The sequence below is a fragment of the Poecilia reticulata genome, chromosome 2 (assembly GCF_904066995.2).
Source record: "Poecilia reticulata chromosome 2, P_reticulata-male-v2, whole genome shotgun sequence".
Classification (NCBI taxonomy): Eukaryota; Metazoa; Chordata; class Actinopteri; order Cyprinodontiformes; family Poeciliidae; genus Poecilia; species Poecilia reticulata.
This window is the reverse complement of record NC_088831.1, coordinates 10,254,297-10,282,082: the sequence shown is the minus strand read 5'-3', so window position 1 is coordinate 10,282,082 and position 27,786 is coordinate 10,254,297. Positions and strand designations below refer to the sequence as shown.

General features: G+C 39.9%; 1 protein-coding gene across 1 annotated transcript in view; it reads right to left on the bottom strand.

Annotated features, from left to right (window-relative positions):
* Positions 1-27,786, bottom strand: part of mgat5 (alpha-1,6-mannosylglycoprotein 6-beta-N-acetylglucosaminyltransferase) — a 48,725-nt gene that overhangs the window by 14,326 nt on the left and 6,613 nt on the right. The window contains exons 2-10 of the mRNA XM_008428463.3: positions 24,316-24,773; positions 20,436-20,600; positions 9,907-9,983; positions 8,809-8,898; positions 5,974-6,045; positions 5,072-5,233; positions 3,773-3,942; positions 3,408-3,542; positions 177-310 (exon numbers count right to left, since the gene is read on the bottom strand). Of these exons, the coding sequence (XP_008426685.1) occupies positions 177-310; positions 3,408-3,542; positions 3,773-3,942; positions 5,072-5,233; positions 5,974-6,045; positions 8,809-8,898; positions 9,907-9,983; positions 20,436-20,600; positions 24,316-24,556 (1,246 nt within the window). The 5' untranslated portion in view covers positions 24,557-24,773. The remainder of the gene's footprint in view (positions 1-176; positions 311-3,407; positions 3,543-3,772; positions 3,943-5,071; positions 5,234-5,973; positions 6,046-8,808; positions 8,899-9,906; positions 9,984-20,435; positions 20,601-24,315; positions 24,774-27,786) is intronic.

Below are 27,786 nucleotides of genomic sequence, written 5' to 3'. Positions count from 1 at the left end.
CTTTGCCCTCTTCCTCCTGAAAACATGGCTCTTGCTCTGCCTTGGGAAATGGAGTTGATGCAACTACCAAGAGGGGCTTTACAGTACAACGGATTTAAACTTAGCAAGACCTGGAAAACAATTAAGTTCCAGACTTTTCTGGATTTTCCCGGGCTGTGAAGGAAATCCGGACTTACGGAACATGGTGTTGAACTGCTGTGGGTTGAGGTTCCACTTCCCCCACGGCGTCTTGTGACCCTTGGATTGGGCGTAGTGGGCGTGGTTGAACTCTGGCTCCGTCCCGAAGGAATCCAGCACGCGCAGCATGCACCTGTAGTGCAACAAAAGAGAGAAGAAATCAGAGTTAAACTAACTGCTGGCAGAAACTACAACTACGATCAAAGTTGTTAGTTTCTGGCACCAATCGGAAACTCTTTATAGCTACTAGTTAAAACAAGCTGCCTTTTTACTACAATGTTAGCTACTGGTTAGTCATGATTGTCTTCTTGTTGATTTGGTGACTGGAAGAAGATCCTCAAAACTCAACAAAACCTAAAAATCATATTTTTACGTTGCAAAAAACCAGCCAATTTAAAGACTTTGATAATGTCTTTAAATTTAACATTTAATTGTCAGATGAAAACACCGTTGAGTGAGCAACACGGCAAACTCAAAGGTCACGGCACGCAATTAATTAGCCCACATCCAGGGGAAGGAAATCTTAAACTGGTTGCTGACCTTTAACTCAAACTCACTCCCTGATACTCGCTTTAGCTTTTCTAGATGATGTTTTGGTTGAATATTCTCCATGTTAGTGGCGTTATTATCCCTGAGCAATTCGAGCAGAAAAACATCTCGTTTTTCAGTTATAGTCTGCCCACTTTGATAACATACATCTGGCTGTGTGAACCGTGGGAATCCCCTGGGAGAGCAGATCCACCAGAAGGAACCGTTCTACTGAAAGTAGAGCATAAACAGAGAGCCCACATGCCATCTCCAGAGGAAAACAACCTTCATCTGTCCGTGGTAGGTAGACCTTCAGCCGGCCTGAATCGTACGAAAGCCAACAAATGCATGGCAACGTTTAATTTAACCTGACTGATCATGGAAGTAAAGGATGTAATCCAGATGAAGTGATCCCTGATGAATTCAAAAGATTTTCCCGTTTCCATAATGTGTGAGGACGTCATGGAAACTTGAGCCAGCGTCACCGCATGGGAACTCTTAGAGTCAGTTTTTGTGGTTTAAAACAAATTAATTAAATCGGCTAAACGCATTTAAATACTTTCAGTTATTTTTGAATCATTTTGCCTGACGAGGAAAGTATTTGGCTGGTATTGAAAGAGGAAACGGAAACAATGATGTTTTCTAATACAGTCATTTCCACATGAAACATCCTGTATTTACTTCTTCTAATAAAATGCTAAACCTTATGAACAATAGTAGCTGTTGCACATTGTGTTGATTTTCATCCACATCAGTTTGAAATGTGAACATTTAGTCTGTTTGTTGAAGTTGGGTAGGTTCTGTAAGCTGGTTTATTGGCTTCATATTTGCTTACGGTGCAATCGCAAAGCAATCATATTTCCTGCAGCCAAGCTGATGGAAAAGAGTTTAAATTTCCAAGGAAATGACAGATAAAAATCTCTCAAATGGCTTCAGTTTTCTCAATGGAAAACTACTTCATGGTAGAAATAAGCAAAATGGAGGAAGGAGGTAAACAAAAACATCATATTTTACAATGATGAAAGAAGCTTTTTTTTTACAAAGAAGCTTTTTAGTTTTATAAATAAAACGCTTTCTCCTCTTTATCATCTTTATATCAATGCACCTAAGGATTTATAGGGAAAGTAATTAACATAAAAGAAGGCAAACTTAGTTTTTTTTCTTGTGATTAAAGATAACATTTCTAGCAGCTCTTCACTTCCTTCATAAAACCACATAAACAGCTTAATGTGGCATTAACTGCTCAGATATGAATGTGTAGCAACAATGCAGAAAAACACTAATTGGACCTCCCATTAAGCCTGAGGCAAAATCAATTTCCTCTGGGCTCAGCGCAAGCAGATGGGGTTGAAGGTGTTACTTCACAGGGAAACAAAAGGTTTGTGACAAGCAAAGAGGAACCAGCGGAGCCATTAGTGCCCCCAGGCTTATTGTTGCCCCTCTTTTCCTGTCAGGAGGAGCAGGCAGGAGCTTTTTCCAAACAAACCAGGGCGACCTAATCTACAGTCCTCGATGGGGCACTTTGAGAAAGAATAGACTGGGCCGGTTACAGTGCTGTAAACAAAAGGTAGACCTCGGGCCGTTAGGGACGCTGCAGTAATGTGTGAGCAGAAAATAGACCCATTGTACCGACAGACAAACTTCCTCTCTGAAACATGGGCAGATGTGACTTCAACAGCTTAACCACTGAGGGTAGAGCACATACCCACAATGCACTGCAGAAGTATTTACACCTTAAACATTTTTACATGTTACATTACCTGTGCTTCATTTTGATTTTATGAAGTTAAGCACTTTATGTTGGCTGAATATTTCCATTATTTTATTTCAGTCATCTCTTGCAGCTTTTATTTTCTCATAACTTCTGTGTTTTTTTGTGAGCAAACAAACTTTAAACAGTATTTTACAGCATTTGGACTCAATTACACTGATAAAATCTTCCAACCTGAGGGTAAATATTAAAACAGAGCGCTGACTTTACACATTTCTATGGAAACAGACGGAAACAATAACACTCTCAACAAACCCTGTGGATTATTACAAACTATAAAAAGGTATTTTTTCCATTTATATAGAAAAAAAGTTAACACTTTATTTGAAGGGGTGTGCATAAGACTGACATGCTCTAAAAGTTGCATTGAAAGTCCATTAAAAATACCAACTTTGCATTAAATTAGTATCATTTACAAAGTCATCCAAAGTTGGCACTTTTAATGGACTTTTAGAGCAACTTTGCATTAAAAGTGTCATTATTTACTGAATGACACTTCATAACAACTGTCATTTTTATAAAGACTTCTTTATGTCCATGACAGATGTTTTGTCATATTTATGACAGTGTCATGTCAGTCTTATGCACACCCCTTCAAATAAAGAGTTACCGAAAAAAAATATATACAGCTTTGGAAGAAACCTAATTGAAAACCTCCTGGTTGTTGCACCAAAAATGGATTTCTGAAATCTTTCTGAAATTTTCTTTGCACTGCATTTTTTTCGTTATTTTTCTGCAAATAAATACTAAATTTTTACTTGGAATTTCAGAGACATGTCAGTAGTTCATAGAATAAAAGAACAATGTTAATTTTATTCAAACATATACCCATAAAAAGTAATTTAAAGTGCTGTATATACATCCATCTGAGAATTTCCTGGGTTATTTAACAATACATGGAAGGTTAATGGCAAACAAATGAAGCTCTTACTGGTAGTGGACCCAGGAAGGGCCGAGGGTCTTTTTGAACTGGGTCAGACCCACGATGTCGATGTATATGAGCTCCACCACCTTATCCCCCTGAGTGGGGCAGCTAGATTTGTTCCCCATCACTTTGCGCATGATCCTGTGGAGTAAAGGTTGCAGTGAACAAATAAATATTTGACTATACCAACAATAAAAAAAAACAAATAAAGTCACTAAGCTGAAGAAGGCTATAAATCTTTGTTTGCATGAGTTGTAAACAAAGATTTACAGAGGAAAAAAAGCGGCTTATATTACAATAGGTTTGAACTTTTATGTTTCACTTCTCCTTTAATAAAACATCTGTAGCTATGGAGAAACTCGGCTACTGACTCTTTGAGCTCAGCCAGCGATGCTGAGATGCGAACATCATGGCCTAGGAGGTACAGCGTGGTTATGAGGTCGCTCCACTGGACCAGCTCCCCCAGCGGGCCGCCGCTGAAGGCGTTTTCTGCTATCTTGAAGCCCGACTCTTTGGTGAGCAGGCCCAAGTGAACCAGAATCTGCCAGGGAAGGAAGGCAGAAGATTAAACACCTGACACTGAGGATGTGGATTACAGAGAAGTGACTACGGGAAATCAAGCAGAACAGAGCTAACGTTTAAACTTTGCTGGATAGTAAATTATCCCAGAAGTTAAAGTGATAATAACATTGTTTTGAGATCATTTTCAAGTACAGTAAAAGTAATGGCAAGAATGGATTCTCAAAGATACATTAAAAATTCTAATGAACAAGATGTTGTAAATATCCTAAATAAATAAACAAAATGACAAAACTGTTCTTCAAAAAAAAAAAAGGATAGTTGAGACCAAAACACCAGACTGAAGACTTTGTCATCCAGTTTTTGGTAGAAAGAGAAAAACAATAAATCATGCAAATGGAAATTATTGATCTCATTTTAATTTGATTAATTGACAAGGCTTTAACACTTTTAAATTTAAAAATTTAAGACCCAATTTTTAAATCTCCACCTGGATATTTTTGCTTATTTTAATTGTTTAAATGTCCTGTGAGTAAATATATTTGCCCATTTATCCATAACAACTGGAACGTTCAATATCTAACAAATTATTATTTTAGCAATTTACTGCGTATTAAAAGCGTGTCTCATCAGATCACTCGGCGGGAGTGAAACTACCATAATAACCTGATATTGGCTGGAAAGAGCATCGTCTCCCCTTTCAGAAACTGTTGAAATTTTTCAGCTAGTGCAACGTGTGGCAGCGTTACGGTACAGCAAATTCAGATGGGTCGTTGCCGATACGTTTGGCCTGGAAGGGTTAAACAGTAATGCTTTCAAAAACCCTCAACACGTCAACTTTTTCTATACTTTAAGGTTCACCGCACAGGTCAGGTGCTTTGGATCAGCACCACCAATTCCTCCTAAGGCTTGAGGAAAGTGTGGAGTACATAATGCAGAGCTAGATCTATCATCCATATCGCTCCGCTCTCCCTCAAGCTAAAGTAGGACAGTCTGGAAGTGTGAATAAGTGCTTGGCTTTGTGTTTGTGTCCTCTCTGGAGACGTGACACCATTGGACGGTTGCGCAACTCCCGGGAAAATCTCCAGCTCGAGTCTGTTTTGAAGAATCTTCTGATAAATCCTGGGAGCTGCGCCACGCATCGAGCTCACCTTCTTCTTCCGCCGCTTGGTCAGGTTCTGCTTGGCGGCCAGAGAACGGATGGCGCTGACCCACGGCTCGGCCATCCGTTTGATTCTCATCATCATCCAGCGAAACTCTTCCCGTTGTGACATGGAGTGGTAAAGCCCCGCGAAGCTGGTCCGGATCTCCGCCTGCGCACGCACGCACACACACGCACAAACACACACACACACACACACACAGTTTACACCACTCTAGAAAGCAACTTTAAGACCCAGCTCAGATCAGAGCTGCAATATGATGAATAAAGCATTTCTTTTTATAAAGAGATTTGCTGTTAATCATGATGTTGCAACATGTCAATGTCTTCCTGTGTTGTAACAATCCTGATGAGCAAACTTGTGCAAAAATGTGGAAATGAAACAGAGGCAACTGTAGCAACGGTGGAAAGCCTCAGCGAACGAGAGGAAAAACCACAGAGCCATTACCAGCTGCTAAGGTGGCTGGAACAAGGCTGTTGTGGGGCATTAGCATCCCTCATCACGACAGGAAATCACTTTCGCAGACTGAACCAATTAAAATCCAGCCCTGAATTAAAATCTCTAAAGCCCGCCTCTCCAGCGCCGAGGGCTCAGGGCTGTTGAGGCATCCAGAGAGGGAGATGAAGAGTGCTTAATATTGATTCATTCACAGCAGAGAGGAAGAAGGGGAGTGCAGGGGGGGAGTGTTTTTGTTAAGTGCTGATTACTGTGGACCGGGCACAAGCCTGCTAGCCTTGATAAGAGCAGACTGGTTGCTGTTGGGCTGTTTTAAAATATCACAAATATAGCTTCAAATCAATTATATGAAATACAGATTTTTGCTCAGAAGCAGGTGTATGTAGCATGATGATGAAAAGCAGCTGAGGAGTTTTAAACCACCAGATTCTCACCTGTCCAGTCCGGTCAATTTCCTCATTCAGGATCTTCAGCCTCCAGGGCAGACGAGGGCACCAGTTTTCCACCTAAAGTAGAAAAAGAAGACAGATCCTCAGTTACCTGCATGTTTTAACTAAACTGTAGATTTTTTTAATGAGGCCAGCTGCTGTTTTCTGCCTCTGAACGTGGAACGGTGAACTGTAAAGCACAGCTGCAAGAGTTTTCACAACATCATATGGTCATTAGAAAAACATCGCTTTGTTTCTGCACTTGTTCCCAAGAAAAGCAAGGAGCGGTTTTAAAACATCTGTGGGATGACAGAGAATTTCTGCAGCTTTATTAACAAATACTCCATAATTTTCCCTTGCAGCTTTACTAACTTTGTAATCAAACATTTCACTGGGATTTTAAGTGAGCACACTTGTGTGAAGTTGAAGGGAACGTTACAAGGTTTGTAAAATCCTTTACAAATTTAAATACTATTAATGTGATCTACATTTGCATTCACTTTCCTCTGAGTCACAGCTTTGACCGTAATGGATATTTATCAGCTTTGAAAGTCTTGTAGCTGAAATTTCTGTTAATTTTTCTTTGCAAAAGTCAGATTTAATTGTTAGCATCTATAGACAACAATTTGTCACAATAGATTCTAAATTTGATTTATGTCTGGAGCTTAACTAGATAATTGTAGCTGTATCTCCATGTTTAGCGAGATTCTCTTCCTGCATTTAGCTCCATCAGGGATTTATCGTAGCTGCCTCTCCGCGAAAAAAATGACTACATTTTTGACGGATCTTTTGCACGTCAGATTTATTCATAAGTAATACTTTGTTAGTTTAGGATGTTATTTTATAGTCCAAAATTGTTTTAAACTTCTCTACAACTGAATCGCTGGTGATACTGTTTGCTTACCTATCCTTTGAGATTAAGGATCAATAATTTATTAACTAGGTGACATAAGAAGTCACCACTTTTTTGTTCCTCTGTTGTGTAAAATACCAAACAAAGTGCGGAGTTTCAACATGTCAAAACAGGAAATATATTTGCAAGGAAAGCTATAACCTTCAGGGTTTCCCCCAGTGTATTATAAGCCTGGCGGGCCACCAGGCTTTACTTGTACCCCCACCAGGCTTAGCATTGCTTACTTATATAAATGTTTGTACTTTTTAACACTTTATAGTTGGTGTTCAGATATTATTCTTCCAATCTTTCAATAACATATGATTATCAAGTGATATTTTCAAATTTCCTGTCAACTTTAAACATTTTTTTAACTGAAAAACACGACTGCTCTAGAGTTCAACCACCAGTCTTAGCAAGTTTTCTGGGGGAAACTTTGACCTTTATATGCCGACAGTAAACATACGAGCTGGAAATGTTGCTTTTGATAGAAAGTAAACGAGAAAGTACCACCCCTCCACAAGCGGTAGTTAATTTGTACGATAAAGAATAGATACTCGTCACATTTCAGGAACTGTGATTAGATCAAATCAAGTCGTTCCCCAGCTGTCAGTGTCTGCATCCGCTTCCTCTCTGATCAGCCAACACTGACGTGCAAATCACGAACAATACCAGGGGGAAAACCACGCTTCTCTCTTTTTTTATGAAGTAATGTTTGTTTACCCTCCGACTCCAACCACAACTCCTGCAAATCATGCTGATTAAGCCCCAGCCATCCACTGCTGACATCCATCGCGATAAGTCGCCCTCTCCGGTTCGCCCCTGTGCAAGGTTAACACGGCACTCCTCGCATGAATTATGCACGCTAACACACGCGCTTAAAGTGTGTGTGTGTGTTAACAGATGAGCAGGAGATGCGCTGGGGAGATTGATCGCATCCGTTTTCTGGATGGGAAATATATGCGCGTCACCGTGGCAACCGCTCACATGACTCCGAGCGCAGGGGAGTGGGTTTGGATTAGCTGAAACAACAGAGACGCAGAGAGAGATCTTCTGTTTGAGTTTTTATCACAAACATTCCTGTTTCCCGTTTCCATCACTATTTTCATCCGCTGCGCTTTAGGTTTTCTTCTTTGCCGCCTGAAAGGCTTTTAGCTTGTATACAATATTCACAACACACTATTTCCAGAACCGGAGCCACGACTGAAAACTTACTTTTGTTAAAATCATTCAGCCATCTGCCATTATTCATGGTCAACAAAAAAAAAAGAATGCTCTCACTTGAAATAGCAGATGTTAGATCAACTGATAAAACTTTGCCAGAAGTGCAGGGAAAAAAAAAGAGGCAATTTGAGGAATAAAAAGCAAACAGAGACGATAACGAAAAGCAGCATCGGTTTTTGGAGCAGAGAAGATAAAAGCCAGAGGAGCAGATCTGAAATTAGCATATACTTGGATGAGTTAGAGATCAGTGGTGGCGATGAATTTAAAACATTTCTTCTTCAGCTTTAAAGACTTCAACTAAACCTCATAATATTTCACTCCACCACCTGGAAAACAGAAAGTCTAAAAGTGTCCCCTGAAGGAACATGAGCCGCTATACTTTAAGGCTTGTCAATAATGAATGACTCCATCTCTTCCCGGTGTGCCGAGGAAATGTGAAGTCATTCCATGTTTTTCCCTTGCAGGCTAAAACCTCATCCCTTCAAATAGAAAAGTCAGTGAATCATTTCCTTTGTCATCTTCTCTGCAGGACACTCATTTGCTTACATAAAAAATGAATCCTTTATGTAATTCTTATATGATCTAGTTTTTCATGTTCTCTGCAAAAAAAATTACATTTTCATCCTTTTCTTTTTAAGATGCAGAAATAAAAGCACAAATATTTGATATTTATTCTGGATTTTAAATTTAATCTGAATTTAAACAGCTGTAAATGGCAGATGCACCTCGCTGAGGTAAATGAAGAAGGAGCAGGTGGAGCCGTCCACGCCGTAGTTGGAGTAGCAGGAGTCAGAGCGCCACATCTCCTTCATCCACTGGAAAAAAGACGAGAAGAAATAAAACGTTAGCCTGCTGCAAATTAAAGAAATTCACAAGCTTTTCACAGAGTCTGAAACCAATGTAAAGGGACCATAATAGCCCTTAAGGAGTTTAATATTTCCATTTGATGCCTGCTGTTTGTTTATAATCTGTCTGTATGAACGCTGCCAATATAAATCCTTCCAGCAGTCGGATTTCTGTGAGCTCACTACTTCATTCACACTGACTTGTAGTGACCCTATTGGAGCAGCGTATAGGAGAAATGACACATCTGATCAGGCCTTGGCACACAGGTTGTCTGGGTGGCGTTTTATTTGAACCACAACCAAATGAGGTCCATAAAACTGCAGGAAAATTGATTCATCAGATGTTTAAGAAGAAAGTTAGGAAGATTTGACTGCAGTGGGACAGCAGTTTAGGGACTTTTCAAGCTTGTATGCAATGTTGGCTGTGTTTGGGTGTGTGTTGACACTTGTGTGAAAAAAACTGTTTAAATTTAAATATTAAAACCAAATGGTTAAATGTTAAAATATGATAGTACCTAGCAAAAACATGTCTTTAACAAGCACACTTGTGATTCATCTTCAATGAAAATACAAAACAAAATGTTCAATTTTTCCCTGGGAGGAACACATAAAAATCCATCCAGCAATAAAAAAAAGAAGATATGAATGAAACAGACTTGTTAGTAACCCAAACGGCTGAACTGCTATGTCATCTGCCTGGAATTAAATAGTGAATGGACTCAATATGGCAGTGATAAAAATGTTCTGTTTTCTATTTGCATACCCTTGCAACAGATAATTTATCATTCTAGTGTGTGAAGTGGGTGGTAACTTGCAAACTGTGTGTGTGCAAATATGTATCAAGTTCACAGTCTGGGTCTTTCCAGGTCAGCCTCTTTTTTAAATAAAGAAATAAAAACATCTCACAAAAAATAATTGAAGGGAGTAGAACAAAAACGTAGGAGCAGATGGAAAGATGAGTGTGTGTTTGTGATTTACCTTGATCTTGCCCTCGCAGTGAGGAAAACCATCCAGAGACGGCAGCTCGCACTTCTCTTGGGCTCCGTTTAGGAGGTCTGAGGGAACGCAGGGGGAAACGGGAGAAGAAAATCAATAAGGTCGACTGGGTCAGCCATAAAGTTTATTTTTTTTATGGTCTGCAACTTTGACACCATCACACTGGAGATGGCAATTTAGAGGAGAAACTTTAGGATGCTGCAGTTTGGAGGAAGGATGGAGCGGAGACAGAGCATCTTACATTTCAGAGAGATAATAAGATGGCTAGGAACGAAAAAAAGTACATTAAATAGTACACTAAACATGGTGGTAGCAGCATAATGCTGTGGGAATGTGTTTATGATAACAAAAGACGGAAGACATGGCTAATTTTTATCTGGTAAAGAGCTTGTTATGTGTGAGAGATTAAAATGTGATAGGGACAAGTGGTAAATAATCTAGACTCCATCACAATAACAACCACTCACCACCAACAAACCCAGCAACTGATAAAAACCTTCATCCTTCTCCAACCCATTTCCTCACAACAAAAGGTGATGCTGAAAGTGTCACAATCAGATGAGCCTGCAGGGTTTTCTTTCATGCCTGTCATTCAGAGGAGCTGGCTTCATCAGAACTGACGTTTACTGGCAGAAGGTGAAAACTGTGTCAAAATAAGATTTGGAGCAGAATGATATGGTTTCAATATAGGTAACGTGTTTAAAAAAAAGAAAGAGGTAAAGAGGTAATGTTATATGAATAAATAAAAAGTAAACACATTTATTGAGGGGGAAAGCGAGGCTATTGTTGGAAACAGGGTGGACCTGCTCGGCTGGCTTTGCAGGTGCTTTCCTGGAATTATGCAAGCTAATAACTGGTTACCATGACACGAGGAGCAGCATGACATCAGCTCAAAACAATGTCTTATGATAACCAACATCTGCTTTAAAAGATTACTCAAACAGTTTGTAAAGGTTGAAAATGCATACATTAAACAACATTTTGCACTAACTGCTGAGAGTTGATAAGCGCTAAATAAATTCAAAATAGTCAAAGGTTGTTGTTTTTCTTAAACAAGCTTCAATGAAATCACAACATTAAAAGAGGAATTTATTTTAAGGCTGTTTTCACGTCCTTAAAAGTGTGAAGGAACTACATGTAGTTAAAACCACATATTCACATACACGATAAAACAGGACATTTAACTTGCAGTTAAATAACTTTGAACAAGGATGATGTCAGTTTTGCTGCAGGAGGGACTGGTGCATTTCACAAAACAGCATCAAGCGGAAATATTGAGACAATATCATCTTCGAGATAAATGTCTTTTTTTTTATGAACAATGGTTGACAAAGTTACTTAAGGAGAACAAAGTGAGTGTTTTCGACCTGACTCAGTTACAGCAGTTCTGTCAGGAGGAATGGGCCAAAATTAGAGTAAACTACTGTGAGACAGTCATCCCAAATACAAACAAAATGGTTGTAAACTCTTTAATTAGAAGGTTTAAAGGTTCTCCGGCTTCTTCAGAGCAGGAAATGCTTAGTCTGATGCAACGTCTAAGGGAGCGCGAAGAAGGCTGCACCTTTCTAAATAGTCTACAACAACTTTCAACCGTATTTGTGGAGTTGCTTTGAGTAAATAACACTGGGTTGCTGTGTTCTTTGAAAGAGAAGCCTAATTAAACAGGAGCTTTCAGCTGTTTGGTAAAGGGGATGTCCCAAGACAGAGGCCATGGAGTGAGCCGCTGTTATTCCATCCTTCAGTCACCCGGCCACATCAGCGCACCAGTCAGCCAACCAAATGAACAACCAGGAAAGGCAGGCTGTCATCAAGCGGTTCGCACAAACGCCACCAGGCAAATCTTTTCCTCGATTTAATCAAGCATAAGCTGTTTCCAAGGAGGAAGCTAAATATAGCCGCCTTCATAATCAAAAACAGGAAAGATGGGGCAGTTTTACCTCTTGGATACGCCAGACTAAGACGACTGTTTCGCTACAAGTCCAAAGTATCACACAGCAGGGAATCTGGGCCCATTAGTTTGAATGCTTTGAATGGGCAGGAAATGTCAGATGCAAACGTAACCAAACGAGAACGTCACACATACGCTTCCTCAGGTGAGGTTAACAAGAAAATATATAAGACCACAAGTTAAGCTGCCAACAGAAGAACAAACAAAACTAGAAGCCAACAGCACACAGCTGAAAATGGTGTTTAAATGGTTTCTTAGAGCCTGAAACCACAAATGAAAACATGCCAGTACAAAAGTTTATACGTAGCTGCAGCATATAAAATAAAACTAAGGGCAGAAAGCGTATGAAAGTTAAGAAAATGAGGCAAGCAGTCTATAAAACATTCAAATAATCAGCTGAGAAAAATGAGATCATTTCAACTTGAATGGTGTATCCAGAGGCATCTGACTGCACTGAAGTCACCGTTACCCAGCACTTAGAGTTCGCTGTTGTTCATCTGATAGCACTTTAATGGCCTCATCTGTGAAGATATGCAACACTCCACACGTTTCCTTTTCCCCCTTCTCCTTCCCTGCATGTGTTGGTCCGATTTCATGAAGTCATTTGACAACTACAGAAGTGGACAGTGGAAATCTGGCTTATGTTATTCTTTCACTCCCACTCAGTTTTTAACCTCAGTCCCCAAACAAAAATGAAGCTTCAATAGTTTTTATACACTTTCCACCATTTTGTAATGTTCCGACCAGAATCTTTTGCGACTAAACAATAGAATACTGGTTTACACCTTTAGATATGAACGTATTTGTGGCTAAGTCAAAGTCCAGACCTAAATTTAACTGGGAATCTGAGGTAGAGATGGACTGAAAAAGATTCACAGCTTTATTTAGAGTGTAATTGTACAGAATAAAAATAAAAAAAATTAAGGTGAAAAGTGCAGTTTCCCCCTCAAGCGAAACAACCTTCACTTTTGAGGCACTTTCCTGGAAGATATTAATGTGCGCAAATTTAGCCATCATTGTGGCAGCTCAGTTAGACAGGAGGAAAGCAGAGCTAACTGCAGAGCGCTGACAGCTAAACAAGTGGAGAGATCAGGAGATATAATCAGGAAGTCCCGCTTGGATCCTTGTAGATTAGAGGGTAGAATCCTGGATAACTTATAATGACACTAAATATAACAGAGTGGCTCACAAGTTTTATTGAAATGGAAGTGAATATCTAGAACATCCTTAAACAAATACGTAACCCGACTCGATGCCAGTTCCAGTTTAAATACAACTGAGAGAGGAGCTGAAATGACAAGCAGAACCTGTTGTAGTTCATAAACCTCTTGAAGGTACATGATGTTCCCTGACAATTGCGGATGGGGTTTTAAAAGGTCACAGTGTGTTCCAGCTATCGTGTTTTCGGATTTCTGAACCTCCCTGGAAAAACTGACTGTGGTGTTTGGAATGAACTGATTTTACGGCTTTCTGATTCAGTCCGAGAACTGGTAGGTAAGGTTTGTATCCCTGATTCATTGTTGATGGGGGTCATGGATGTTTGGTTGTCCGGTCCACGTGTGTTTTGTTGATCCAGAGAATGCCTATGACCCGCATCGAGAGGTACGCCTGTAGCCTCAGCACCAAGTGAAGCTCCCTAAAAGTACATGTTGGACTCCATTTGTGCTGCCCCTCGTCACTGATCCTGTTTATGACCACTTCTCAAGATGTAGTTTGGAGGGTGTCTGGTTAGGAAATGTCAGGGCTTCATCTTTCCTTTCAGCAGATGATGTTCTGTTGCCATTTTTCAAGTAGTGACCTTAAACTGGAGTTGGTTTTTTTAAGCCTGAGGTCATGGTTCTCAACCCGGAAAAAAGTGGGTTGGTCTTTACAACTTAATCTCTACTTCAAGTGTGGGAGTTCAGGTTTCTAAGTGTCTTGTTTAGTGATGCTTGGATGGAATTGGAGATAAACTGATAAATTGAACGGTTGTGGTGGTGAGTTACTAGTCAGTCTACATTCCAAATCTTTATCCATGGACAATATGGAAGAAACTTGGATGAGAACTGCTGCTTCTTCACATTCAAGTAAGTTTGCTAAGGCGGTCTGACTGGGAAGCTTCAAGGACCTCCATTGGGAAGACCCAGACCAAACCGAAGAGTCGATGGTCTCTTGGATAGTCACCTTTATGACTCCATCTTTGATGCTATAGTGTTCAGACCCAGATCAATGTTCAAGAGAATGACAACTATTTTGACCCAATTAAGCCATTTAACACATGCAACTGGTGTTAGAAGTTGAAATATGATAAAGTCACTTTCCAGTCACTTGTGTTTTCAGTGACAATGCAACTGGACAAGAATACTTCATGAAAAAGGGAGAAGTTGAATGCTATCATATAGCAGATGGAGAGGAGGTAGAATAAAAGCTTTTTTCAGGTCAGTCTACAACCTAAAGACACATAGCGGGGTAACATAAACCAGAGGGGCTTCCCAGATTGTCGAGCACGTGTTTGGAGCTGGTCAACACATGTCTCCCTCTACCTCCGGTCCACAGCGAAGTCCTTGAGGCAGAAAACCAAATCCAAGTCCCCCCCCCTCTGCTACGTAACCCTGATCTCATTCCCCTCTGTTGCGGTGAGCACAAAGTTTGGCTGCCACCAATCCGCCTTTTGTGCTCGGGCAATCTGATCGGCTTGAACAAAATTATCCGGGAAAGAGATCCAGATTTCACACCGAGAGCAATCCAAGGACAGGAGATTAATCCAGAAAACCTTTTAGAGGCCTCAGGTTTGACTAATGTTCCACTGTCTGAGGAGGCTCGGGCGGTGAGACAGTCTGGACACTGGAATTTTGTGAAAACTGAGATATAAATCCTAAGAAGTTTTTTGGCCATTACACAAAAAATCTGATCACATATTCTGACATTGAACCACAGATTAAATAAAGTCAAAAAGCACGAAAGGAAACTTAGGCTGAAAGAGAAACTAGATAGAACATGTCGCATCCAATGGAGTCAGGTCCAGATGTTCCTCCCATTCCAACCATGCTTTCTTAATCAAAATGTAGGAGGAGTTCTCCAGATGTACAGTCTGCTAGAGAAAGTAGTTGGGTGTACTTGTTGCTTGCTCTTATACGAGGGGAAACTCTTTCAACGACTCCACATCAAAGGGATTGAAACAAAGGATGTTTCAATCTGCATCACTGTCCTTTTGATGATTCACAAGTTTCTGTTGAGCGGCAGTCACATGGGGGAAAATGAAACGAAAAGGAATCTTACTCAGTTTAGGTCCCACCAGTCCAACCAGCAGACCCAGAGCTTCAGAATTACAATCCGGTCTGCTACCGATTAGAGATTGCTACATTTAAAATACCATTTTTCCCATTTGCACCAGCTGCTACTTAAACAAGCATTTAAATTTAGCTTTCAACTTTATGTCAGCTACAGTTTATTAGGAATAATGAGCAAGTTGCGCCACGTGTTTATGACTGCAGTGTTGTTGTTACTAGTCTTGTTACTAGTCTTGTCTGCCAGTCCTATTAATACACATTATGTGTACATTTGGAGACTGTAGGTGTTAGCTACAGCAGTGGTTTCATACTAAACATGAGGTTTAAAAACAGGGCTGTGACATGTTCTTTTTAAAACTGCACACTTCTCCAGACTTGAGTTTATAGATCTATTTATGTAGTTCCTATAAAGTTCTTGACAGCTTGGGGATGAATTTTGAAAGTTTTTTATTATTATTATTATTGTTGCATCTGGACTGGATTAATTTCAAAATGTGAAATGTAGCCAGTCAACAAATTGCTTGGCCTCTAAATCATGTTTAAGAACAACAGATCCACCTTTAAACCCTGAATTAAAGCAATTTAAAAGTCTGAATATTTTTATATTTGTCTTTGGGTGCTCATTAATTAGTCAAATAAGAAATTAAACTTAATGTGCGATACAGCAAATCAAATGAAAAATATGCAATTTATGTGTAGAGATATATTTTAACCTTAAGAAATCAAAATGTATGAGAAAACTATCTCATACAATTTCAATAAAATCCATCTTGTAAAGTGACAAATAATTCATACACAGCAGGATGTACTATTAGGAATACTTTTAGTCAAAAGGATAAAATTAACATTGTTCTCAGCCAAAGTGCTGCCATTTTGTCCTTGGATTTCATTTTTGCTGCGAATGGTAAAAAGTCAGCAGATAGCACTGCTGAGAGACAAAGTGGTACAAACACATTAAGCTGTGAAGCATCTCTTTCTGCAGAAATAGCCAAAGGTGACATCTCCACCAATGTAGCAGAGATGAAAAGGACATTAATAAAGTTAAACACACTCAAGGGAGAGAGAAATATATTGCAAGGGGGGCTTAAATGGGAGAAGAGAGCATCGAGATCCAGTTAGCTGCAAATCACAACCTGGGTATAAATTACATCTGTCTGTTTGCCGTGGAGTGTGTGAGCGTGGGATGAGATTAAAAACGCCGCTGGCAGGACCACACATGAAGCACCAGTGGGTAGGTTGATTATCCACATCAGTGAGACACAGGGAGACAAGGCGTCTCACACACCGCCACTGGGTCCAGTTCCATTTGCCTCCTGCTGGGCAAAGCTGGATGGACAATCTGATCCTATCAGAGACTCCTGTGCAAGCCAGAAGAGGCAGCAACCTCCCCGGTTTCCTCAAGGAAATCTAATCTATATGGTCCAGTCCATAAATGTTCGCTGCATTTATAAAAGACAAAAGCAGTTTGTCAAATTGGATTTGGCGGCTGATTTCAGCAATCACACGGCATTGCTGAATTGTTTGGAGACTCAGACTGACATCATGCGACGTCTTAAAGACGCAGGCTCCGCCCACATTCGAAAAGGAAAAAAAAACACCCTCTAAATAATTACTCAGATTTATCACAAGAAATACAGAAAATTAGGTAAATGACCAAAAAATTGAAAATAGAAACATACTGATGACATCACAACTAGGGATGCACCAATCTACTTCCGATACTGATACCGATATTGGAGGATTAGTATCGGTTGATGCCGATTCGACACAGAAAAACAGCGCTGAAATAACTTCAATGTTCATTTTTTAAAATAAAAATACTGGATTACAAATTGATTTGATAACACTTAAATACGCGATTACCTTCACAAGCTTGGTCAAACTTCTACAAACAACTTAAAATTTTTCTGTCAATGCAACTAGTTTAACAGACAATGTGAAACAAATAAACTGATAATAAGTTGATTAACTTGGTCAAACATGCAAAAATATGCCGCAAACTTTGTTTCAAATGGTTCAGAAAGTGCAATTAGGAATTTTAAATATAACGTATAATACATAACATAGCTGATCACAAAGCATAGAATTAGACCCAATAGATCTGCTCTTATGGATCAATGTTTTCAACATCAAGACCAATACAGGTTTAACTATTGAACTGGTGCATTTCTAATCACAATGCAACACACAAATGTTTGCCAATATTTGGTTCAGATGTTTTGGTAACATGTTTAATGGAACTGGCAGTTATGAATTGTGTAAGGCATGTGAGAACCAAGGCAGCGACAGCATGTGAATCTACGAGAAACCGCATCAGTCAGAGCTGAAAGGTAAGTTCCTCGTTAGAGGTTGCTTTTGCTTGTTTGTGCATGTTTGCATATCTGTGTAGACTTCCCATTACAGCTAAATTCAGCAAGTCGCAAAGCTTTAGCTTCCCTTTACACTATTTAACATCTTCAGAGAAAAGGCTCGCGTTCTGTTTCATTTGCATTTTATTTATTTTCTCTAACCTCTGTTTATTTTTTAGTAATCTACTTTTGATCCACCTACTTATGGAAAGAATTGCTGGGGTTTGTGTGTGTGTTTTGTTTTACTTTTGGTTCTTGTTTTGTCATTTATTGGCCTGTGTTTGTTCTCCAAATTACTGCCTCAAGTATGACACGAATGTCTATATATGATGTTCACTGTGGTGCTAAAAATTAGAAATAACTCATTTAAATTTCTTGCAATTTATGCTAAAACATATATAATTATATACAAGTAAATATACTTAATATGTCAATTTGTCATCCACTGATCCATGCAGTATTCTTCTGACATGTGAAATGTGAGATTTGTAAAATGGATGAGATTTTTATGAAATTTAGAGAGAAGCATTGGGGAAAAAACTGGACAGTGACTGAAATTATCCAATTTTATAAACTAGCTGGAATCTCAAAAACCTAATATTTTTCCAATTAATTAAATAGTCATCAACTACAGTCATGGCCAAAAGTTTTGAGAATGATTCAAATGTTAATTTTTACAAAGTATACTGCTTCAGTTTTTATAATGGCAATTTGCATATACTCCAGAATGTTTTGAAGAATGATCAGCTTAACAGCAATTAATTGCAAAGTCAATATTTGCCTAGAAAATGAACTTTATCCCACAAAACACATTTCAACTTCATTGCAGCCCTGCCTTAAAAGGACCAGCTAACATCGTTTCAGTGATTGCTCCATTAACACAGGTGTGGGTGTTGATGAGGACAGGGCTGGAGATCAATCTGTCATGATTAAGTAAGAATGACACCACTGGACACTTTAAAAAGAGGCTGGTGCTTGGCATAATTTTTTCTCTTCTGTGAACCATGATTATCTCTAAAGAAACACGTGCAGTCATCATTGCACTGCACAAAAATGGCCCAACAGGGAAGAGCATCGCAGCTAGAAAGATTGCACCTCAGTCAACAATCTATCGCATCATCAAGAACTTCAAGGAGAGAGGTTCCAATGTTGCCAAAAAGGCTCCAGGGTACCCAAGAAAGACCAGCAAGCGCCAGGACAGTCTCTTAAAAGTGTTTCAACTGCGGGATCGGACTTCCAGCAGTGCAGAGCTTGCTCAGGAATGGCAGCAGGCAGGTGTGAGTGCATCTGCATGCACTGTGCCTTTTCCAGCATGATGGAGCACCATGGCCATAAAGCAAAGGTGATAACTAACTGGCTCAGGGAACAAAACATAGAGATTTTGGGTCCATGGCCTGGAAACTCCCCAGATCTTAATCCCATTGAAAACTTGTGGTCAATCATCAAGAGACGGGTGGACAAACAAAAATCTAGGAATTCTTACAAAATGCTAGCATTGATTGTGCAAGAATGGACTGCTATCAGTCAGGATTTGGTCCAGAAATTGATTGAGAGCATGCCAGGGAGAATTGCAGAGGTCCTGAAGAAGAAGGGGTCAACAATGCAAATATTGACTTGCTGCATTAACTAATTCTAACTGTCAATAAAAGTTTTTGTTACTCATAATATGATTGCAATTGTATTTCTGTATGTGATGAAAACATCTGACATACATGCATGAAAAACAGAGGGCAGCAGATCATGTGAAAATATAATATGTACACTCACCTAAACAAAACAAAAAAGACTTTTCCCAACATTTCGGGTCTTTCCTCCTGTAAAAACATGGACTTATCAGACTGAAAAGCCCCAGCTTTGGTCTGTGACAAGCCGGAGTCCAGAGCTGGGAAGCTTTAGAGCATCCTGGGTGGAAACAGTTCAGTCCCAGGGCTGCTGTTCAGCTCCATCTAGATAGCAGCCGCCATGAAAGACAGGCGTGTTCCCTTCACTGTCCAGATTCCTATCTGTGTAATTGCGTTCCAGTCGGGGAGGAGCGCCAGTGGAGCTGACAACAGCTCTGCCTGCTACCCACTCCAACACAGGAGACGTGCTTCAAAGGACACTCCGGAGTGCAAGGGACTGGAGTTCACTGTCAGGAGAGCCGCAGGCCTCACTTTGTCCTGCAACTGCGAATTAGAAAGTTCTCTGCAAGGCTATTGCTGCAAATCCTTATAGACGTTGTGTGGCTGGTTTGGGTAACAGAAGAGGAGCTCAAACAAAAGATAAATTAATGTTTTAATAAAATTTATAAAATATTTGCATTCTGCTACATTTCAAACACAAACTTTAATGTGTTTTACTGTAATTTTAAGAGATCAAAACAATGTGATGCATAACTGAGAAGTGGAAGAAAAATATATGTTAAAGAGACTTGGCAAACAAAAGAAATTTGCAAAAATCACAAAAGCCAAAGCATAACGCAACCATGGAGATGCTGTCTTCCATAATAATAGATAATTATGGTGTTTATCACTATATGGCAAAAATGGTATGATGACAATGATGCTCTAATATATGGTTGGAAAACCTCAACTATTTTTGTTGCATTTATTTGTTGTTAATAAATAAATGTTTGAAATTATGATTAACAGCCTTCATCACCATGTAGTGGCAAATAAAGCTGAAAAACCTGTTCTGATTAGCAACATATCCCAAACCTTTCTTATCTGTAAAGTAATTATTGACTTAAATCGTAAAAAGGAACAGTCGCATGAGATATTTCCCTGCTTCTACAAACCAAAACAATGAAAACATCTGCAGGCAGACCTTCAGGATTCATTGCAAGTTTGAGCAAATCTCAGCATGCAGGAGCAGGAGCTTATCTGGATCAAGTCCAAATGCATCAAACTGTGCAATGCTTGCAACGTTTAGCGCAACACGAGGAAAAACAAGAAGTCCAGTACGTACCGGCTACGTTCACTTTTTCAGAGTTGGAGGCGCTGGGGGTGGCCGTGCCGGTGCCATTGGTCAGATTGGCTCCGGTGCCATTGTAAATGCTTTCCACCTTTGACTCCAGCTTGCCCAGTCTCAGCATGATGTTATCCAGCAGCACTGCGAGTGTCTTCTTCAAGTCTGCAGGCGAGAGCAGGCAACTTCATTTCCCTCCCCAGTCAGAGATATCAACTTTAAGAACAAGTTGGATCAGGTGTACTACTGCGTCTCTCCTTCAGAGAACATTTAGAGCATCAACATCGACCCCTTAGTATCTTAAGATCTCTGAATGTAGCAGGAAATGTCGAATTGTGGACAAGAGAGCTTTTTTATCATCACCAGGTTTGTTTTTTTGTTGTTGTTATTTTCCTGTCTTTTTCTGCATTAATATTGCAAAGGAAACATCAAATAGGGATATTTCTGAACGGTAATGAGATGGAAAGGACATTTTCAGGATGGTACTGGCGTAATTCTCTGGCCTCCTCAATACTTTAACCTGCAGCGATTGCGATGACATTTAGAGGAAAATGTTAAGTCTAACAGAGAGTTGCTTTAACTGGCAAGCAGCCATAAATACTGCTTAATATATAAATAAATTGAGATACATAAATATCTCAATATTAGCAATAGATTTTTAACAATGTTAGTAACAGTTCTTAAAAATACAGATGCTGTTGTTAATAAGTGTCTAAAAAGAATGTTATCTTTTTTCTTTTTTTTTTAAGTTTCAGCCAATTGTTTTGCAAAATGACATTTCTTTATATAGATAAAGCTGCCTCGGTCCCTGAAAGAGCTTTTGGGATTCACAGAATTAAATTGAAATGGATTTTATGGGTCCTTCATGGGTAACAAAGAGGATCCCCAGCCGGCCTCTTGAAGTCATTACAAATCAGATCAAGACAAATGCAGGAAGCGCAGGGCATCCTGCTGCCTGGCTTCCTAATCAAGGATTTGAAATGGATTTTTATATGATATTGGACAGTGGACGACACACAGCTGTAGCGATGAGAAACTCAATCGCATTACGGGAAGAAAAAAACAAAACAAAAAACAAACAAACAGGACGAGGAAGTATTCCCTGAAAATGGAAAGAGAATCATAATCCCTGGATAATGTCTGAAATTCTTCACTCAATTTTAGTCTGAAAATTCTTTAAAGCTGCTGAAAAACACTACCAATAAGACAGAAGTTAAAAAACACAAATATCGAATTACAGTCCTGGAAAATAAATCCAAGTGAAATCCATAAGCCTGGTGCAGCTCCCATTTCGCTCGATACCTCTGCATCTCCTTCAGGTTGTGGGAGAGCTGATTTAATCTCCAGGAGCTTCACTGTATGCTGTTGTTTCTCTGGGAATTAGACTGCAATCAATTCCAATCTCAGGTTTCTAATGAAGACTCCCATCGAGTCGCACAGGTCTATTAATGGCATGAATAAGTTATTGATGGCTTTTCTAGACCTTTTCTAAAACAGTACTACACTCTAGTGCAGCTGGGTCAGCACTACATCTTTTTGTTTGACATTTTACTAAAACATAAAATTAATTATCAGTTATTCTGAAACGTAGATTTGACTCAAGACATACAGCTAGCTTTTTTTTTACTGCGGCAGTGCTAGGTTAGCGTAATTACTCTCCAGGGTTTGCCCCAGTGTATTATAAGCCTGGCGGCCCGCCATGCTTTGCTAGCCCCTCCGCCAGGCTAAGCGTTGCTTGTTTACGTTTCTAGAAAAATAAAAAAATAAAAATTGTAATGCTTTTTTTTTTTTTTTTTTTTTTTTTAAAGCCGGACTGCAAGCATTTCTTTTGCTATTGGCATTTCACTAGCAGAGCAGATTTATTCCTAAAGGATAGGTTTAAAATAGATAGTTTTATAGTTTATGCATTTAAACCCAACAGCGCGCGGACTAATCACATAGCTGGCGCCTCTGCGCTTTGCCTCGGCAGGATCGCGCGTGCCTCCTTTCACTCAAACTGGACAAAGGCTGACCTGTATGGATGTTTACATCAACCTACTGTGAGGAATTATGATCCTTTGGAGAACTCTAGGTAAGAGTTTAAAACCAGCTCTATGTGAACCGCAGGAATAACTTGTAGCGAATTCAGAGGTCGCATTGTGGAGCAGTGAGAATGATTTATCTTTGTTAACGAACAATTATATGCGGCGTTTACATCTCAACACGCTGCCCAGCATGTGGCTCTGTGTCTGCCTTCTCTGTAAAGTTTAGGTCTGTGGCCGAAGAGTTTGTGGATAACGAGCAGCGCTAACCTCATCATGCAGGTTCAGCCCGGTGAGGAGCTTTAACGCTCTCCTCGGAGTCAAGCATCACCCTGATTTTATATTATTTTATTATTAGTAGTAGTATTTTTCAGGTTACACGATGCATCAAACCATATCAAATGCGTTGTCTACTTAGAATTAATGTGCGCGGCCGGACAGAGATCTGAGAAACTCGTCCCATAAACTCGACCAACCAAAATAGTTTCTGTGATGTTTATTAAAAACTCAACAGACACGAAATGAAAGAGCTACTAAAGCCACATTAGCAGCAGTGAATTAAATCTCCCGTTTGTTGCACATCTCTGCGCAGTGCAGCAGATTACAGGGCCGGTCCAAGGCTGTTAGAGACCTTGAGCAGAATCTGATTTAGGGGTCCCTTTTGTTGCTAAAAATATCAGCACCTCTAACAGCTTCTGTGTTGGATTTAGTGAAATATGGGAGAAGGGAGTAGTTTAATTGGCCAGCCTAAAAAGCAATAAGTTATAATTGCAGTTTACTAATTTGTATTTGTTAATTCAAAGATTAAACTCACAGCAACAGATTGTTGGTATTTTAACAAAACAATTTAACTATGAATATTGTTCTTTGAAATTTTACAAAGTAAACTTACCAGCTCCTTAAAATCTTGTAGTTAAATGTTAAAGAATTTAAAATCATTTATGTATGCCTAAAGAATTGAATAAAATTTAACAGCATTGATAATCTCAATAAACAAGTGTTAGATTTATGTATCTGTGGTCTGTTTTAAAATAATAGTGTTTATGGGGCCCCTGAAGCCATTGGGGCCTGATGGAGCCGCTGACTTAATTTGGATTAAACAGAAGTGAAAATTTGTTGTTTTTAGACTAGTTGTGGGTTTAAATAGCATTTCACTGGAGATGTTTTCCTGTAACATATAATTACACAGCAATACTTTTACATTTCCTGTCAACTTAACATCTTTTAATACAAAAACACGGCGGACCGCCTCGACGCCCCGACCACCGGGCTTAGCAAGTTTTCTGGGGGAAACCCTGCTCTCCATTTTGATACGACTTGTTACTAGGTTTGTAGCATTTTCTGCACTCTTTTTACACATAAAATGTAATGTACAACAACCAAAAACAATAAATAAAACAGAAATAAAAGCTCTCAATCTCATTGTGAGAGTTAAAAAGGAGTTTGATTTAGTCATGCAATCAGAAACTGACATTTATTAGAAATTTATTGACAAGTAATTGACTGGAATTTGCAAATGAAATCCAGAAATGCGATTTATTTTTCTTGCTGCTGATTGGCTCCAAGAGAAATTTTTGATATTAGCTTCTGCGATACTGTAGCTATATTTGGTTACAAGCATTTTCAGAGGGAGTTTTAGATTATAGCTATTAGCGTGCAGTTTTGGGTCACTGTAATCTGGAAAAGTTTGGTAAAAACCATTATACTGGGGGCAGAATAACTATGCAAGTACCTAGGAAACAGACTTTTCCTACATTTTGTCTACACTAAAGGTGCATGTTTCTAAATTCAAATATGAATACTTTAGCGTGATGCAACATGTCAGTCAGATCATGTGAAACAGTAAGCCGAGGACTCACCGTAAGCCGTCATGGTTCCAACATACGGGCCGTCCATAACACTTTGGTTCTCCTCCGCCAGCGCTTTAATGTAGCGCTTGCTCAAATCCAGGATCTGCTGGCGCAGCACGGCGCTGTTCTCGTGGCTGGTCCGTTGCTGGATGGTGAAATGCAGCAGCATCATGCCCCAGATGAAGCCAAAGCTTACCAAGAAGAAGCCGAGCTTCTGCGAGGACAGCTTCCACATGAAGGGCGAGGCCATGCTGGACAGTCTGCTGCGTGCTGCGAGTCTTACGCGACTGGAGAAAGATTCAGGAAGTCAGGGGGGAGGAGGAGGATCAGGACGCCAGCGGCGGCATGGCTGTGTCGCTTAGCGTAGCTGCTTGCTGGGGCCGTGTCCGGGGGTTTGCAAACCACTACAACCGTCGCTGGCCCATCATCACCTCCCAGTAACATCTCAGAGGGTTTGCTGCATCCTCCTGTAGAAAAATCAGAGGACAGTTCTGCTCATTAGTTCGCTAAACATTGATGACGAGAGAATCCACCTCTTCTAACCTAATACAACCAACTATAGATGATCGGAATAACAAGACAACTTCTTTACTCATTTACTGCTAAAACAAGTATATTTTGGCATCACATGACAATAAAATAGTTGAGAGAGAATAAGAAACAAGTATTCATATCTGTCTGATCAGACGCTATATATTTTAAGCAGCAGTTAGAAAAAATACAATAATTTCTCAGAAACTCGTCTTTGCTTCGACAGTGAAAGAGAACTTCCTCATTTAATCCAGACATTGTGATTTTAGTGATTGATGCAGCCATGCAGAAACAAGACATGGAGATAATTTATAGTCAGCTCAAAAAAACAAACACTTTGATCATCTAAATTCATCTTTCTCAGTGACAACAGCACAAACTGAATGCAAATATTTAGAGAAATAAGTTCCATTGGATTTCCTGCTAAATAAATTAACACAGCACAGACAGAGTGTGTGTGTGTGTGTGTGTGTGTGTGTGAATTAGCCGATAGCACTGTTAAAGCCATTAAATTGTTCAACAAGTCATAACTGACACCCCTGGGCAGTCGATGCAAAGCCAAATAACCGCCTTTGGCTACAGGCATCTAACAATAACTAAATAGCAAACTGTTCAACCATGCAACCAAGACAAAAAAAAAAGAAAGAGAAATCTTAGATGTTCTCTCATCTGCATTCAGCCGATGTCGCTGAAAAGGCAGCTAAGTGTGTGGAGGGGATTACTGCAGCCGTGCTTTTCAGCTGCATCTTTCTTATGCTCTATAAATTTGCCTCTAACTGGGACAGAGCAATAATCGCCCTAACGGACACACTATTCTCTTGCCCGTCCATACCATCATCATCAGAAGCATCATCATCATCATCTCTGGGTTAGGATGGGAGGTTTCAGCAGCTATCGGCTTGTCTTTACCTTCCATTCATCAGATTCATAAATACGCCAAGGAAAGCTGGAAGCAGATTCCACTGAATTTACTGCAAGCATTTCATAAGAAACAGCAGTATTTGCTTTACACTGTTTGCATGACAAAGATAAAGGGAAAATCTCTGCAGTACAATGCAACGCCATGCAACGCTTATTCTCTTTTGCCAACGCTACAGGCAGATTCTCAGAGACTGTAGTCTCCCTCTTGTCTTCCTGGATTGCCTAAATCCATCCTCCCTGCTCAACAGAGAACCTCCCACTTTCATCAAGAAGACTTTCAAACCCAGGCTGTGCTCTGTGATCTCTAGAGAAAAGGAGGACATGCGTAATTCCCGTCTCGGTTGCCCTTCGTCGTTTTCTGATTGAGGGTCTAAATTTAACTGGCCAAAAGCGACGACAAAAGCCGAGCAAAGCGACGATGACAGCCAGCGGAGGTTGAAAAGGATATGATCCTTTGCAACAACGACACGCTGGTAGAAGGGACTGAACGGCAGGCTCAAGAGCAGAGACAAAAAGCAATTGAACGATTGAAGCCTGGGGGATTCGGTGTACTCTCCGGCCCGCTCTAAAGGGATTTCCTTCTGCTGGGGACAAAAGCAATGAAATTTAAACTTAACTGTTGGGTTTACAGTATAGATAACACAGCAGCAGCGCTAAAACAGGATGAAAGATGAACATCCCGAAAGCGCTGAGATTCGATATTGGGCACAGATTGTGACAAGAATACAGAAACAGCAGGAACAATGCAGATTAATTTCCAACAGGGCTCCTGCACGCTTGCTGATGAACAGTAGCGGTCTAACCTGCAGCCATCGTGACTCCTAGGCTGCTTTCCCCAGATGTGAGGGCTTAATGAAAATGTCACTGGGATTACGAGTGAACAATATCCCCAAATCACTCTGTAATAATCTTAGGCTTTAATATTGCTCCACAGGAGTCCCGACTATGTAACCTTCACCCTCTGTTGCTTACTTACCTGTTAAGTCCACCCAGATAAAGTCTCCATTTGTTTATTTCACAGCTGAAAATAACTTCCTTTTACGTGGAGTTCAGGGGATATTCCATACAGCAGGGGTGCATTATGAAAGAGTATCGCAACAAACTGCAAAAAAAACTTTTTCTGACTGCTGGTTGCATGAACACAACCACTAGAAATGTGCCTCAGACATATTCTTTATTTATTATTGATCAGCATTGGAAAAAGCATCCATTTACCCTGAAATATAAATAGATTCTAGGAATGTAATGCCCAGGTGGCTGCAGAGCTAAGAGGTGGTGACAACCAGCCGATTTTAGACATGTAATTATTTTTTAAGTTTCATATCTCACAACCAAATGCAAGTGAAGATTGCAGTAATAACCGAGGGACATCCCTTATTCTGGGAAACCTCCTACCTCACCCACATCGCCACCTTGCCAGCTTGGGTTGTTGGCCCAATAGAGATGCAGCGCTGCTGCCATGGAGACCGGCGTGAGTCTGCATCTTAATGAACTTCTTCACATAAGCACCGCTCCTTAATTATTCATTCGGTCCTCCAGAGAAACGGGCTATGCTGCAGCTTCGCCACATTTCTGGTGTCGTAACTGGATATCAGAGCTACCTCCACCTTATCCAGTCGCAGCCGTGCAGATGTTAAACAAGAGGTATTAAATGTACAAGGAATCATTTTCCTTTAGGCAGTCCAAATAGAGAAAAGCACAAAGTCTGGAGCATAAAACGAACAGAATATTTAACAATTTCTCTTTACACGAGCTTTTCATTTTAAAAAATAAATTATCTCATCGTCCACCCAACTTCCACTTCCAGTGACACTGCATTCACTGTAAGAAAAAAACTCGTCAATTGGGAAAAAGAAATAGATAGGGAAAAAGAAAATTTGCATTTTTATTTTTTATCTTATGAAAAAACTCAAATTAACAAATCACACTAAGGGGCAACATAGCTCCTCTATTTACCCTCTGACAACATTTTTACCAGTGTTTCATTGAGAAGCAACTCCTATTATGATGTCGGCAGATGCAGTTTTC